General features: G+C 37.1%; 1 protein-coding gene across 3 annotated transcripts in view; it reads left to right on the forward strand.

The window, feature by feature from the left end:
• The first annotated feature begins 3,559 nt into the window (after window positions 1–3,559).
• Window positions 3,560–16,713, forward strand: part of LOC142436488 (thyrotropin-releasing hormone-degrading ectoenzyme-like) — a 246,916-nt gene continuing 233,762 nt past the window's right edge. For 2 of the 3 annotated variants that reach the window (XM_075540107.1, XM_075540108.1), the window contains exon 1: window positions 3,566–3,626. In XM_075540107.1, coding sequence (XP_075396222.1) covers window positions 3,579–3,626 — 48 coding nt within the window. In that variant the 5' untranslated portion in view covers window positions 3,566–3,578. Of the gene's footprint in view, window positions 3,627–16,713 lie in introns of all 3 variants that reach the window. The other variant, XR_012781968.1, reaches the window with a different exon arrangement.

The following is a 16,713-nucleotide window of genomic DNA, read 5'->3' on the forward strand; positions in this document are numbered from 1 at the left end:
TGTAGTATTGGCTATAGGATTTTTGTATATGGCTTTTACTATATTGAGACTTTTCCCCTCTGTCTTCTTGAAAGTTTTTATTAGGAATGGGTGTTGGATATTATATTATCAAATGCTTTTTCTGAATCAGCTGATTTAATCACATGCTTCTTATCCTTTTTCTTGTTAACATGGTGCTTTACATGCATTATTTTTCAAATATTGAACCATCCCATCATCCCTGGTATGAATCCCACTTGGTCATGATGTAAAAATCCTCTTTTTACAATATACATGTCATTGCCTTTGAATTTGACATCTTAACGTGGTAAATTGTAGGATTGATTCAGAATGGTCAATGCTAAACCATTTCTGGTGACTAATGGCTAGGATATCCATCCTTTTGCTTTCCATTTGATTTCTGAGAACTCACAATTTTCCTAGATTCAAACAACATCACACATCTCATATTAGGGTTATTAATACATATTTGCAGCTTCTGCTCCTCATTGTGAGTCACGCTTCAGCAGCTACTAGTCTTGCAGGCTGCACTCCATCTCCATTATTATGCTCAGCTGTACTTTTGAGAAGGCAGCTCTTCAAGGCATATTTTGAGTGACTTCTAACTTGAGTGGCTCATCATCTTCTGCTATATCTGTGAATATCCCCCTACTAATCATAAGGTTTGCGGTGTATCTCACAATGCTCTGCTACTATTTATAAGGTATTCCACAGCGAATCCCTTAGAAGTTGAGAGCTGATTTCTTCTTTATAGCCTATTCCTAGTCTGGAAACTGTTGAAAACTTCTCACCTCAGGTGATCCTACTGGTATTTGACCCATCTTCTAGCAGTACAGCAACCTGCAATCTACCACAGTACAAGAAACTGACAGCTAGCAGTATTGACAAAGTGATTACTTAATTTTAAACCTAATGCTTGAATGAATGGTCTCTAAAAGAGGTAGACAAGCCTACAGTGATATCGCAGGTGTACCTTAATTTGAAGCCCTGTATGTGGGTGGTTCTTTTCATGTATTTTATCAATTTATCATTTTATCTACTAAAGTAATATAATATGCCTCCCACTTCTTATCAAAGTGTAAAACATACGGTAAAGTAACGTAATATCAGGACTCGCATGGCTCTGTACCTCCCTGCTTCACAATCTTTCTCAAATGATGTGTGTTAAATCGCTGAATGTAACCATTCGTTGCTGGGGTAGAAAAATGTTCAGTATAAGATACATTTTGAGGAAACTAGGAGGTTTTCTATGAATTTATTTGCTGTTTCCAAAATCTACAGTAAGAATGTTGTCTTCAATTCTAGCCCTGTTAACCATTTGTACATTCTTTGTTACCTCTGTGTGAGCCAAAGGCCTATTCAGTACGAAATGACTCTTTAACAGAGGGAAGGAAAGGCCAGGGGGGGATAAAAGATATGTAAACTAATTTTCTTATATATTACCTGTGACCTGAGCAGCATTTTATATATATATATATATTTCATTTCAAAATAACTGAAATAATTTGTTGTTTTATGAAATTATTGTAAACAATGATCTTGTGCTTTCTGATAGCAGAAAGCTTTACAAGTAACGCATGAATTAATATCCACTTATCTAGTCTCTGCTTTTTTGTGTGAAAGTTATGGTGAATAATTTTTTTGCTATTTACTAGATGACTCCATATAGGTAATGTTAGCTGTCAATAGCCGGGTCTTTAGTGTTTTCCTATGTAGATATTTAGACTAGATCAGACTTCCTGGGTCCCTAGCTCTATCACTTACTAGCTTTGAAAACTTGGATAGCTATACAGGCATGTATATATATAATTACATTTATATGCAATGACAGGGTACTAGAGCTCTACACGTATATTTATTTATAAAGTATTACAGTAGCAGATGAACATTGGGCCTCCTAATTAACCCATCTCCTTGATATTTTATATAACTTGTTTATACATATTCTTTTTATTCATGTAATCCATATAGCAAGTCTTTTCATGTTTCATACATATCATAGCACACATCAGGACTTTTTCTTTATGAGTTACAACTCAATGAATGTCTGTATCACATGGTATTTGTCTATTTCTCTGTTGATGGACATATCCGTTTTCCTTGTTTCTATCTTTTGGTTATTGTGGATAACACTGCAATGGACATTGGTGGACAAGTATTTCTTTGATTTACAAAGATTGTTAGCTCAAAGCAATTTGAATGCTGTAGCTAATTTACTATTTTCCCTTTCTACTTTTGTTTCTGTTGTTGGTTTCTGTTCATCTGGCTTTAGCCATCCATCATTACTTGCAACATCACGTTGACTACGTGCCTACCTTTTTGTCCAGATTTTGTTCTGTTATAGTAATGATACTTAATGTGAGTAGGCAGACACCCGTAGTATTTTCCCTGACTTGCTAAGTATTCATATTAACCACATTAGTTATACTTACATTGTTTTATCTGTATTTGAGTAAACATTGCTTCTCAAAGATCTAGCACAAAACTTATGTAGTGAGGTGATATAATATTAATAACTAACACCCATATACGTTGTTTATACGTGTCATGCAGTGGATTCTTACTCATAGCGACTCTGAGAACAACGCAGACTTGTCCCATTGGGTTTCTTAGGCTGCTTGAATGTTAACTGAAAAATCAGCAGTGTGAACTCACCAGCTGCTTAATGCAGCAAAGAGGCATCAATCTACTTCCGTGAAATTCTTAACATTGGAAACCCTGTGCGGCAGCTCTGCCCCAGCCTGCAGAGTTGCTCTGAATTGGTTTGAATTGACAGCCATGGGCAATACTGATGTGAGCAGAGCGCAGGGCTGTGCTCTATGGAGCAGCCAGTAGGTTTGAACTACTGACCTTTTGATCACTAGCTGAACTCTTAACCATGGAGTTATCGGGGTTCCTAACACATGGTGCTTAGTATTTTTAAGATTCTGTTCAAACAATTTGCATTTGTTAATTAATTTAATCTTGGGAGCAGCCATATGAAATATGCACACAAGGAATGTGAGATGAGAGGAGCACTGAGATCGTTGTCCCAGGGATACCTGGACAGTAATTGGCAGACACACTGTTTGAGGCCAGCAGTCTGGTGCAGAGTTTGAACTGTTAGCCAGTATTCCAAAGTCTCCAGTCCCACAACAATTCTATTCCGCATGGAGCCAGGGGTGCATTCAGTAGCTATGTCACTCTACATTTATACTTTATTATGCTTATTAATGTCATATCTTCCTTATTAGTTTATAAACTTATAGTGGAACTAATTTTTATTTACTTTGTAGATGGCTCAGTATGATTTTTATTTCACCCAAATTATAGCTTATTATTGTTCTGAGATATTCTTTCCAAGAATTTTCTATTCTGCAACGATCAGTATTGCATCCATAAAACTTTCAGATCTACAAAACAAATAAAGTTCTTCCAAGTGGTATACGTGTTCTTGCTTTTGTTTAAGGCATATTTTAAAATAAATTACAAGAATACACTGTGTTTTATTGGTGTCAGAAAATTTTGGAATCATATCACTAGGTTCAAATTCTTTTATTTTTTAAATATGTTTTCTACAGGGTGCTGCTTTAATTCAAATGCTGGCTAATTTTATGGGCCATTCAGTGTTTCAAAGGGGTTTGCAAGTAAGTAAATTGCTTTGTTTTCTCTTAAAATTTTTCTTATTTTATGCTATGTAGATGTTTTACAGTTTAAGAAATTACTGATATAAGATTACTAAATGGTATGGAAAAGTTTAAGATGTATAAGGTTAGCATCATCTTTCAATATGAGAAATGAAACTTATAAATACCATGTTCTCAATAGCACCAGAATAAGCTTGAAGTATTGTGTGATTGAGAATATGTTTAATTTTCATTTTAAATTAAAATTGTAAGAGCCCAAATAATTGATATAAAATATTTAGAATGCCTACTTCTCTCTTTTTTCTCCACTGATAAGTTTATGTAAGGTAAGAAGTGATAATAACCTTAGGAAAATATATATATATATATAGATAGATAGATAGATAGATAGAGATTGTTATTTATCTGATGATCATTTAAATTTTTCTTTTTAATTAGAAAATACAGTGCTGTACAAATTAAAGGAATATAAACAATTTTATCAAAATGTATTTGCAGTAGGAAGTATGAGATTTAGGAGTAAATTTCTTAGAAAAAGAGGCTTCTTAATGGCTTTTAAAGTAAATACAAATACAGAAAAATAAAACTTTTACTCCATTGAAATCTGCTAGAGCAAATCATGTTCCTAGCAGCTGTGATTGATGAATTATTTATGATGCATTCTGCTACTTAGAAGTGTCCTTTAAAGTAAATTGATGTTCACCTGAAATACAATTATGCTAAGACAGAGAGAGCTATCAATCTTATCTGTTCTTAGTAAGCTTTCATTTTAAAATTTTAATAAACTACATCTGAGATCAGGTCATATTTTAGTAGTATAATTCTATGTTTACCCCCCACAATTTGTAAAGGTAAAATACAAAGCAAGAGTTAACTATGTTTTGACAAGGCTAGTTATACGTAGCACAACAAAGCAAAACTATAAATTTCCTGAAGAATAATTTCCCTTAGAAAATATTTTCACAGATTTGTTCCAGCAGTGGTTGGAAGTTACTTTACTCAGCTCCTTCCATTAGGGAAACCTTCAGAAGAGCTGAATCCATGGAACCTATTTTGTTGGGGAGAAAGGGTCTGTTCTGATCACATAGTTGGATTTCTCCCTCCTCTCGAGGAGCGCCCTCCAAGAATATCAGAGGAATGTCCTTCTCTACCGCCATTTCTTTGTTTTCCCCATTGATGTTGTAGCATGACAGTTCTTGAAAAAACCTAAACTTGTATAAGAGCAATACAAATTGAATTTGATTTCTTGGTAGCTAGTTGATGTGAAATCATTTTCTGAGTACAGTTTTTGTTCTTTTTCTCATCTGTCTGTATAGATTTGCTCAGCAGATTGAATAATCATAGTTATTTTATTTGGAAAGGATTATTATTTTGCAACATTTTTTGCTTTATTTTGTCATATTTTCCTTAGTATGCAAAATGTGTACATTTTAAATATATCCTTTTATATTGAAGTATATTTAATAGACTTCAGATCAAGTATATCTGAAAAAAACTATTCATCTTATTCTCATTACATTAAACTTGGATATAAAACTTGTTTTAATGTGTTACTTATCCTCTGAAACTTGATTTGGCTTTAATTTTCAAGTAAGGGGCTCTATGTTTGTCCACATTGCATTTTATTTGCATTGTGACATCTCATTGGTCAGATAGATTTGTATCCTTCAGTACTTCACTTTCAGCTTTATTTATACTCATCACTCAAACTGATTTAGTGTATCACCAGCAGTTTGGATTAGTGTACAGTAGATCTCTATGTCGTGGTGATAAATTATCATCTCCTTAGCATGAAGATGTATGGGATACATTTTGAAGATGACCTCCTGAACAGACACTTCATGTCATGATGCTGACGGGTCAGAGTTGATATTAATATGCTTCCTTTCCAAAGGGGCTCAGGGGAGTATTGGTTTGCATGTTGTTGAGACAGCCAAGCCTGGCTGTCAGGGTTTACCTCGGCTGGACAAACGATGAATTCTTTTCATAATAACTATGACTATTTTCTGTTGACAAATAGAATTTTTTCATTTGCAAATAGACACTAGATTATGTTAACAGTTATAGGCAATATAAAATTTAAAATTGTATGTTTTTTCCTTTTTTTTTTTTCGTTCCACCTCCCTACTCTTCTGGTCTCACTCGAGCATGCTCAAGCTTGTTCTGCCATCTGTCTGCCTGCCGGTCTATCTGTCTATCTCTTCTATTTATTCTCTGTTGTTTTATTTTTTGTATTTGCAGCTTTGTCTTCATGGTCCACACATGAAAAACATTACAATGATATTTTCTGTTAATTTTCTATATACCTAAATTTTTCTTTTCTGGAAGTTTCGTGTAATATTTGACAGTAAAATTTTGAGAGAAGAAACATTGAATCCTTTTGTTGTTGAGTTAATATACCACTTATAAACAACATACATATATTTAAAGTAGGTTGCTTATATTTTTCCAAATGTGCACTCTCTATATTGTTCTTAAGATTGCATTTCCCAAAATAATAGCAAACATATTTCAGAAAGCATGACACAATGAAATGAATACAGAGCAAAAATGATAGTCTTATTTATTTAAAAAATATTGGTGGGATTTCTGCAAAACACTAAATCTCCCTTATCCTCTGGTTCCAAAGTTTACAATTCAAAAGTTGAACTAGATAATCTCTAAGAGCCTTTCCATGTTTCATCATCTCTGAATCCAAATTTTATTTAATTTGATTTGCTAGTTAGACAACTTGACTTTCATGTGAAACTAGTGTTCATAATTTGATGTGGAGAAATGTGAATAGATGGGCAAAAATATGCCACTGCTCTTCTTGAAGCTTGATTTAGGTTCTGAATATTAACTCCATTTGACTTCTAGGGCATATAATACCTTAATTTTAGTCCATCAGACCAGCATTTATTGTTATGGAGAGTTTTGATAGTGACTTATTTCTTTTTGTCAATATTTGACATATATATTTGTTTGATTTTAGTTACCTAAAATCATTTCATGATTTGCTATGGATAATTTACATTTTCATAGTTAAGACTTTATCTGTCTTAAATTATGTTTTCGAAAAACTAAACAGTGCTTGGTGAATTTTACTGGATATTCTATCTCAATGATATTCCTTTTTAACCTGACAGGACACCTTCTTAAGTACCCATCTTTGAAGGTTTGCTTCAGGAAACCATAGCTGGTATATAATGCAGTAGCAAAGCATAGCAATATCATTCTAATATTTCAAGCACAAAGGGATTTAGCATAGAGAATATGGGTTTTATAAAACAGTTGGGAGGGATAAAAGAGTAAAAATGGGGAAGACTTCATAAAATCAAAACATTCAGGAAACACTATAAAATAACACTCATTTGCTTAGTTGCCAGCCGTACACCTGGAAGCCACCAGCAGTACCTTCTTCTGCACTTGACTAAGGGAAGTGTTTCTTTCTTAGTGCCTTCCCGATAGCTTGTGCCTGCTTCTCACCTGACAGACATTTGCCTTGGAGCCAATTAGCAAGGGATTCTGAGAAATGTGGCACCCAGGCCTCCAGCCTGCACAGTGCTCAACAGGGTATAGAAGGTAGCAAGGGGACAGGTGAGCTGATGACAGACAATTGAACAAACGTAATCGATCCATTTTGTTGTTGTTTTACTTTAGTGATTTTATTATTATTTGTACTATATATGTAGCTTTTTGTATTACGATACAGAGCTTTTTTATTTTCTTTTGTTACTTTAGTGATAGCTCCATTATTTTTGTTCCTTCCCTAATCATTGTATTACTTACTGCAGAAACATGTTCCCGTTTCCACCGGGTTTGTAATCTCCAGGCCCCTCTGGGGAGGGACTGGACTGGCTTGGTGGTGTCAGGGTGAATCAGTACTGGTATGATATGTCTGAAATTTCCAACTATCTAATTATGACACTTCTAAAATAAGCGCTGACGAAAAAAGACAGGGGAATTGACTATTATAAAAGTTTTCTGTTTTTAATTAACTTAATATTTTATACTTCTGGTTTACGCGATCGAAACTGTTGGCTCTTCAGTCTACTCCCTTCACCCCCCTCCTACTAGGATATGATAAATATATGGAGAAGGAATTAAGCAGCAGTTTTTCTAAATTACATTTAATTTAAAATCAAATATGCACGGGACAAAAAGCCCATCTGGAAAGTGAGCCAGTATGGCGTCCCAACCTGTATGTCTTCCTTACTGTAAGTGTCTGTCCAGTGAGAATTGTTGTTAAAAAAAATTACTGCAGGCTGTGTTCCCAATGGAGACTTAAATAGAGTTAGTGAAAACGCAGTAAAGAATTAGCAATAACTAGAAAGTCTCCTTGCACGTCGGGAACAAGTTATGCATCATATAATGCTACCTTTGAGGCCTCATTTTTGACTGTGTTATGCATATATCAAACAGCTTCCTAGACCAGTCTGTGAAGAGAAACTCGAAGCATCACTTTGGGAGGTCTGTATTCGTTCTCTACCGATCACAACACCCCAAACTCGTGCCGTAACCTCATTACTACCCTTTCCGCGCGTGGACAAGTTTCCGTGCTCAGTGCTGTTTTCCTTTCTTTCCCCGGGGTAACTGGAACTATAAATGTAATGTAAGTGTGCTCCTCTTTCGCCTCTCTATAAATTCTTGGTGATTGGACATGTCCCTCTGCAATGTCTCTTGCAACTCAAACCTTCAAATCCATTACAAATATTATCAAACAACATCCTTTGGTAATAGTTACATCTCTAATTTGCCAGAGTCTGTGCGGTTTCCATGCACACGCCTTCATCATTACGCAGAGGAAGCAGTGTATGAGGTTAACGTGGGGGTGGGATGGGGGACGATCAACAAAGCAGGACAAACGAACTGGGATCTACTGCCTTTGTGCCATTCTTTCTTCCTAATTTGAGTCCGTTTAGTTCAGATCCTAGTTCTAGAAGAACTCGCAGGATTACTTTTAAAGTAACCAATTCAGGTGCTGATTCTTTGGACTTTTAAAATTACACGAGTCCTTTTAACTTCATTTATATTTGTTTTAATCTCCCTAATTACATTTTCTCTTGTTTTTCGCCCAGTAATAAAATAGTAAAGCTATAATTATAGGATCCTTAGATAACATTGATTGGCCCAGTAGCTATTACAAAAATAATTAGTATGTAATACTATTGCTTTTTCCTTTCAAACAAGACAATAATGTTTTAATGATTTGGGCCTGGTTGTACCATTCTTCATGTTGTTATGAGTCCACATGAGGGAATTAAAATTGTGAAGAAAGATCATTGTAAGCTTGATATAAACCCAAGCCCTAAAATCTATGTCAGAAAGTGGGTCACCTTCCTGCTGAACCAGAGAGAGTAATTTAATATCATCTAAAATATGGTTGAATAGAGAAAGATTTCTCTTGATTAGTATTTAACTGCTCTTTTCCATAAGGTAACCTACAACACAGTGTTTGGGTCCAATTATCAAGGTGAAAATTGCTTATGCAAATCAATGTAAGGCAATGAGGTGTGGATAAAAAGCAAAAAGGAAATATCATTATTATTGGTTTGTGCTCATAAAATTCTGATGGCCTGAAGTAATGACAGGCACGATGCTACAGGGAGTATTAGCAGCAAAGCATGCTCAGTAACTTGTGTTCCAGGGAGATGCTGCTGTCTGTTAGCATGTGTATGCAGGACTTTTGTTTGAGACCTGCAGGCTTACAGTTGTGAAAGACTGCTCCCTGCATGTGGGTTTTCACGAAAATGAAAACTCAGATAGTAATAGAAGAGCAGACACAGTGTGTCAAAGTTAAGGTCCTTTCTGTGGAGATGGTTTGTGTTTCCGTCCAGATGGTGACTCAGTCACACTTAATCTAAAATGAATGGCCATGGACCGTTTCTGCTCAAATGTCTCTCTGTTTCATTTAAAATACGGCACAGTTTTATATATGTGATAGGGAAAAGAGTTACCGCTTGGTAATCATTGTTTGTGATGATACTTATGATAGTCTTACAAAACCGATTCATCACAACTGGTTCTAGCCATTTGGACTTTACCAAATTAGCATTTATTAACAAGTTAAATTACAAAGGCAAGATTAATGAACATGTAAAAGAGAAAAACATTTGATTTTTATTGAAAGATTGCTTGATGTGAAAATAGTTTCATGTGTAACAAATACTTTTAAAACTTAAATAGCCATGGCTATTTATATCTCTAAATAAAAAGGGATTACTTTTTGTCACTGAATTTGTTTATTGGAAGGCTTACACACGGAATCCTTACCATGTGCTTCTGAACTGCAAGCTTTCCTGTGACCTCTGCAGCTATATGGATGGAGCCATGCCTTAAGCATTTCGGTGCTAACTGAAGAGTCCAAAGTTCAAACCTCGTAGTTTCTTCTCAGGAGAAAGAAAGGCCGTCTGCCCCTGTAGGGAGTGCAGCCATGAGACTGACCGGGACAGGGCATCAGTGCCCACCGACGGTCGCTAGGTATTGGAATCCATACAGTAGCAATGCGTTTCTGTGTAAGGATACAATTATTTGTAATCAACCAAAAAGCCTTTACTATTAAAGATGCACCCTTTTCTCTCCTTTTTTTAATTTGGACATTGCTTAAGTAAGACCAAAAAAGAATTGATGCATCTGAATTATGGTGAGAACATTTTTGAAAGTTCCACAGGCTCCCAAAAGGACTAAAAAGTCTGTTTTGCAAGAAGTACGCCCAAAGTACTCCTTAGAGATGAGGACTTCAAGCGTTCATCCTAGATCCTTACATACTTTTTACAAACAAACTGACATCATGTTTGGTAAAGTAGAGGGCCGGTGGAAAGAGGAAGGTCCTCAAGGAGATGCACTGACTCAGTGGCTGCAACATTGGGTACAAACCAAGGCGAAATGGTGAGCACGGTCCAGGACAGGGCAGTGTTTCATTGTATGTGAATCGGGTCGCTATTGGTTGGCACTGATTTGATGGCACCTAATAGAAACAACACATTCATTTTATTTATACTTTTATGAAGATTTTAGCCTTGTGTTTTATACACTTAAAATTGCAGCTTTTACTCTCCTTTTCAAAACTTTGTACAAATGCATATGCACTACAGATACTGAACATTAACATTTATATTGAAAATATCCTTCTCCCCTGGGATATCAAATATCTAAAATCATATGAAAGATGACATTTTGTAAGTTGGTGACTTAAAAGAAATCTGTAAATACTGCTCCTGGTCACGTGTTTGAAAACTTACAGTAAGATCGAATGTGTTGAAAGACCTCTTTTCGGTCAATGGTAATCGTGCTTTAGCTCTCCTCTACCTTCTAAGTCTGTCTTGAGAAAGACACAACTTCACCTTGGCTGAACAAAGAGAGTGTGGGTCCTGCAAGCTATGGCCTTCAGACATTCTTTTAACTCAGACCTGAAGCCAAGCCTGAGACCACCTTTCAGCTGGTGTGTGAACAATAACACATGGGTGAAACTAACATGCCCCTCAGAAAAATCAAGTATATACACCTGAACAGATAGTATTTATCTAAAAGCAAAATCAAGCAGAATTGTTTCCAGTAAACTAACAGAAAGGGGGCAAACCATGGCTAATGAAAACAGGAAAACCAAGGCAGGAATGTGTGAAGTGCTGACACCTTGTGAGAATTGTAACCCCGGGCCAGGGAACTCCCCATGCATGCATTGCTGGATTAGAAATGAATTTGCTCTGGAAACTTTCATGTAAATCATAATAAATATTTTAAAGACAAAAAATGGTGGCATCACTTGCTTTCCTCAATATGATTCCATTTGTAAGCAATCTCCAATAGCCACCATCTGTTTGTTGGCTCAAGGCCTCCACCTGTGATTTTTAAAAACATTTAAGAACACTAACCATTTAAATATAAAAATTGCCTGTTAATACTTTGTGCTAACAGAACAAAATTATAGTTTTTCTTCCTATACTAAAAGCTATACTTAGTTATTTCTACAGCCCATATTTATGACCCATTAAATATCATTTATTCTATACATTCTTGTTATGTACTTACGGTAAGTAGTGAGTATTTAGTGCATGCTGTATAGAGCAGGTATAGTATACATTTCCATGAATCATAAAATATGATAAAGGATTCAAAGACAAATATATGGTGCTAACTGTGTTAAATGCTACGAGGGAGTGAGAGGAGGTAACTTTATCGGGTATTTAGAAGATCTTTCTTCAGAAAATGGATGATACACAAAGTTCTGAGGGATATAAAAGGGCTGAGGGGAGATCATCAGGAAGAGGAAAGAGCTTGTGCAAAAGGTAAGAAAAATTGAGCATGTCAAAGGAAGCAAGCTAAGGTGCTTGAGAAAAGTTGGAAGGACAAAAGACAAGGTCGGAGAGGTACGGGTAGGAGCCCGTCATGGGGTATCCAAATAGACTTTGTGGAGAAAATTGGATTTTATCCTAAGTATAGTGGGGTGTTCTTAAAGGGTTTTAAACTGGGATGTTCTCTATCTTTCTGCAAATATTGCAGTGGCCTTGAAAGAATCAGCCTACCATTACGGTAACTGGCTAATAAAATTAGAAGGGAATTTAAGTATCTGGTAAAAGAGGATGAAAGGTTGGATATGGCATAATTAGGTATGCAGAGGCAGGGACATATTCAAAATGTATTTTGAAGGTACAATTAGCGGGGACTTGGCGTACATTGGACGAAGAGTGAGGTGTGGGAGCAGAGGGAGAGAACAGAGTCAAGGACGCCTCTGCGGTTTCCTGTCTGAGGGCCTGGGACCAACCGGGAAGGACTGTACCGGTTGGGGGTTCCGAGAAGAGGGAGGGCCACCTCAGATCCAAATGGAGCAGCTGCCAAGGCAGGCAGAGTACCAAGTGTGCAGTGTCGCCAGTGCCTGGAGAGAAACACGTTTCAACAACAAGAAAGCGAGCAGCAAGGTTAAATGTAAGATACATGTGGAGTAGGGGAAAAATGGAAACGTATTCTTTTGGAAGACTGCAATTTTATTAGGTTGAGTGGAATGGGTATAAGCGCATACTTTTTAAAAATTGCAAAAGAAGGATATTAGAAAAGTGAAGTAATTTGCTATAAAGGATATAAGGACTCACAGAAAGCTTTTGTTTTATTGACTACTTCAATATGGGAGCCCGTTGTACTAACAAGAAAAGGAATTTGGTAGTGCTCAAGAAGAGAAAACTGGCATCTCGGTCCTTGCGGTGGTGAAGGGACTAATTTTTATAGTAGAAAGATGCTTTCAATAAACTTGAAAATCTGGTAGTGGGGAGATGAGGGAGCTCCTTTCTAATTGTGCTTTTTTTCAGTGTTGTTTGAGCAAGGGTCTGTAGTGGAAAGCTGAGGATGAGAGGTGAAATGTGAGCATGTAGGTCTGAGAATAAAGAGGCACACCTACTAACTACTGACTGCCTCTTTGAGCTGGGTGATTATGAACGTATCATAGACTGAATCTGCTTAATTACAGGATTTTCTCCAGTGACGTTCAGCTGCACGAGTGCGGGTTTAGAGAAGAAAAATACTTGAATTCATCTGGAATTGTTTTTTTGCCAAGCTAGTATAATTGAAGAACAGAACTGAAAAGTTGAGGTGGCTATTTGCCAAGAATTGATTAAGATGAACTATGAAATCTAAGGAAAAAGAAGACAGAAAGTATCTCACACACATTAACAATACGAACACAAATAATAAACTAGTATAGTGTGTATGATTTTAGCACTGAAGAAAAGAAATTGCCTCTGAGAATATAAGAAATTTAATGTCCTTATAGAAGTGTCCTTAAGCCCATAAATGTAAAAATGTTCAAGGAAACCTTACCAATCTAGAACATGTGGGGCGGAACCTTCTGGTCTCGATTACATTGCTAGGCAGTCGTAGGTCCTGATGTCATGGAATGTGTAGGTATTGGAGAGAAGTGGAGATAGTGCGTATTTTTAAGTGTTACCTGTACGTCTTTCCAAACCTCTCCTCTTGAGGTCAGTGTCTGTACATAGAGGTATGGCGAGAATGAATGTCGTATGCCCATTTTCTGGGCTAGCTGCTAGCAAACCTGGCATCTCAGTAAATGGCTGCATAACTACATGTGCTAGGCCTTACAACTTCAGGAAATCTCTTAAACTCAGAGGGGAATTAGTTTTTTTCAGGTATAAAGTTTCGACTTCAACTTTTTCCTCCGTGCTTTTTGTGTTTAATTTGTTGTTATTTTAATAGTTTTACTGGGGGCTCTTACAACTCTTATCACAATCCACACATGCATCCATTGTGTCAAGCACATTAGTACATAAGTTACCTTCATCATTTTCAAAACATTATCTTTCTACTTGAGCCCTTGGTAACAGCTCATTTTCCTCCCTCCCTCTCCCACGCGCCCTACCTCATGAACCTTTGATAATTTGTCATTTTTTTTCAGGTCTTACACCAATCTCCTTTCACCTGCTTTTCTGTTTGTTGTCTGTCCCCCTGGGAGAGGGTTATATGTTGACCATTGTGATCGGTTCCCCCTTTCTCCCCCACCTTCCCCTTGCCTTCCTGGAATCACTACTCTCATTATTGGTCCTGAGGGGGTTAGCTGTCCTGATTTCCCTGTGTTGCAAGCTCCTATCTGTACCAGTGTACATGCTCTGGTCTAGCCAGATTTGTAAGGTAGAATTGGGGTCATAATAGTGGGGAGTGGGGGTCACGGAGGAAGCATTAAAGAACTAGAGAAAAAGTATGTGCACACTGACTGGCTCATCTCTTCCTCGTGACCCTTCTGTGAGGGGAAGTCCAATTGTCTACAGACGGGCTTTGGGTCTCAACTCTGCCCTTCCCCTCATTGACATTGATGTGATTTTTTTTTTATCCAAGCATTTTTCTCCTTTAGGTTAATTCGTATAATTTCCTTTCATTGGCCCTCTGGAACATTTTGACTTCTCTTGGAAGTAAAGTTGAACAGAGAGAGGTTCAACCCAGATAGTATTTTTTTGAGCTTGCTCATAAAGTTTCTAATGTATCCTGATCTTTTTTGCATCATGTATATTTTTCTAAAGATTTATACTGTTTTCTGAGCACATGCTTGTAAGGTATACATTAATATTATCAGATGACTGGTAAGGGCCAAATTCCTTACCCAGTTCTTCTGAGTGTGTTGTCATTGAGTTGAATTTGACTCGTAGTGAGTCTTTGTGAAACTGACAAACAAACAAACACCACACTGCTTAGTCCTGAGATAAACTCACAATTGTTATATTTGTGCCACCATATATATTTATCTTACCAAGGATTTCCTTGCTGTGCACATCCAATATCTCTCAATTAAAATGCATTTTCGTTTCCTGTAGTCTCCTGCACTGGGTGCTGAGCAAGAGTAGGGTGGGGGCGGTGATGGTCATAGACGTGACTTAACGTCAGTGCCCTCTTGTTTCCTAGGAAATAGTGCATTTTGCCAGCCAAGACCAAATATGTCTGTTTGGTAAGCTTGTAGTGGTCTAAGTCCTTTACCAGGGCATTCAGCAAAGGCAGTTCCCAAACTTCAGTTTTACCAATAGATACATTTTATGTCTGAGTAATATTTCACTCTCGCAGTGAAAGTGAGAAGTAGGGCTATTTTAGTACTCCAGAGCACCCCAACAGACTATTACTTTCACACTATTTCACTTACAGGTGTAGGACCCTGTCAGGTTGTTCTGGAACACAGTACACATCCCAAAATAGAAATAACTGCCTTTCTGCTGGTGTGCCTGCATGTTGGAGTCTGATCTATAATTAATACATAAAATACATATAAAAACAAACCTGGTATAAGAATGTTTCGCTGTCTTTAATTAAAAATCAAATGAATAGACGACTAAAAATCTTCATGGACTTACAGTTTATTTTGAGTGAAAATCGTCTGCCATACTGAGTAGCTTATCATGAAAGTATGAGTTTTAAAATACTCATTAAGTAGAATGATGAAATTTTTAAACGTGCAAAATTGCATTTTGCTCCTGGAGAAATATCTGGATCCTCCTATAGCCAATCAAACTACTTAGGGAGATAACTTTTGGCATAAACACACATTAAAAAAAACCCACAGAATCAGAATGACATATCAACAATAAAGTACTTTTCTGTGATTGTTCTGCATATTTAAATAGCTTTGTTCTTAAATGGCACCTTGCTGTTTTATGGTGGCTGGAAACCTCCAGATCTTGACAAGTGAGTAAGGGTTCCAAGAGATCAAATGTTCTTCTGGGAAGCTTGACCACAGTTGAATGGTAAATAGGGACAATTAATACCTGTGCCTCTGTTTCCTCCTCTGTTCTTCTCTCTGATAATGAAAATGTGAACTTTACTGCTTTTATTTTGTTTTATGCTTTGTCACTGCTTTGATGCTCATTTTACATAATCTCATAATCTCTAACTAGTCTTCTCATATTACCTAAAATAGCATCTGGTCTATACTCCAGCTTTGTGGTATTTTACTTTGTCATCTGTCACTGTGTGAGTCTCCTTGCTGCTTTCGTTCAAGGTCAGGGATTGTAGAGACATCCTCTGAATGCTGGCACAGGCCAGCATTCCAATAGATTTTATCCCACTCTCGGTGACATTGCTGTGACCTGGCAGTTTGTAATCTGTGGTGGTGGTGTTCATGGACCCCTTCAGGTTACCACACTCTCACAGTGCACACACTGGCACAGATTGGAGTCCGGAGCTCGTGGTCCTTCCTCTGCTTATGGACCCCGGCTGTGGAAGCTTTTGTAAAGACAAGAAAGTAGCTTATTATAATTATGCACTGTCGTCGCTGTCGCTTTATGTGCACCTCCGTCTAAGAGCTTCTGCACAGGCTGCATCCCTTTCAGTTTCTGTGTGTGTACAGGTTTGTGTGTGTGGACTTTAACCTTCTGGTCTGCCTCTTTTGAAAACTTTCCCCGATACTTATTATGCGGAGCCCTGGTGGTGGAGGGGTTCTGTGTTGGCTGTGACTCACAGAGTTACAGTCTCAGAGACTCACAGGGGCAGGTCCCCCGTGCTACTGGGTTACTGTGAGGAGTCATCCACTCGTTGACAGTGAGTCCATTTTATAACACACACAAAAGCTGGTGGGTTATTAGGGAAATTTAGCCATATCTTTGTTTTGTTTGTTCAGCTTACG

The sequence above is a fragment of the Tenrec ecaudatus genome, unplaced genomic scaffold (genome assembly GCF_050624435.1).
Source record: "Tenrec ecaudatus isolate mTenEca1 unplaced genomic scaffold, mTenEca1.hap1 Scaffold_353, whole genome shotgun sequence".
NCBI lineage: Eukaryota > Metazoa > Chordata > Mammalia > Afrosoricida > Tenrecidae > Tenrec > Tenrec ecaudatus.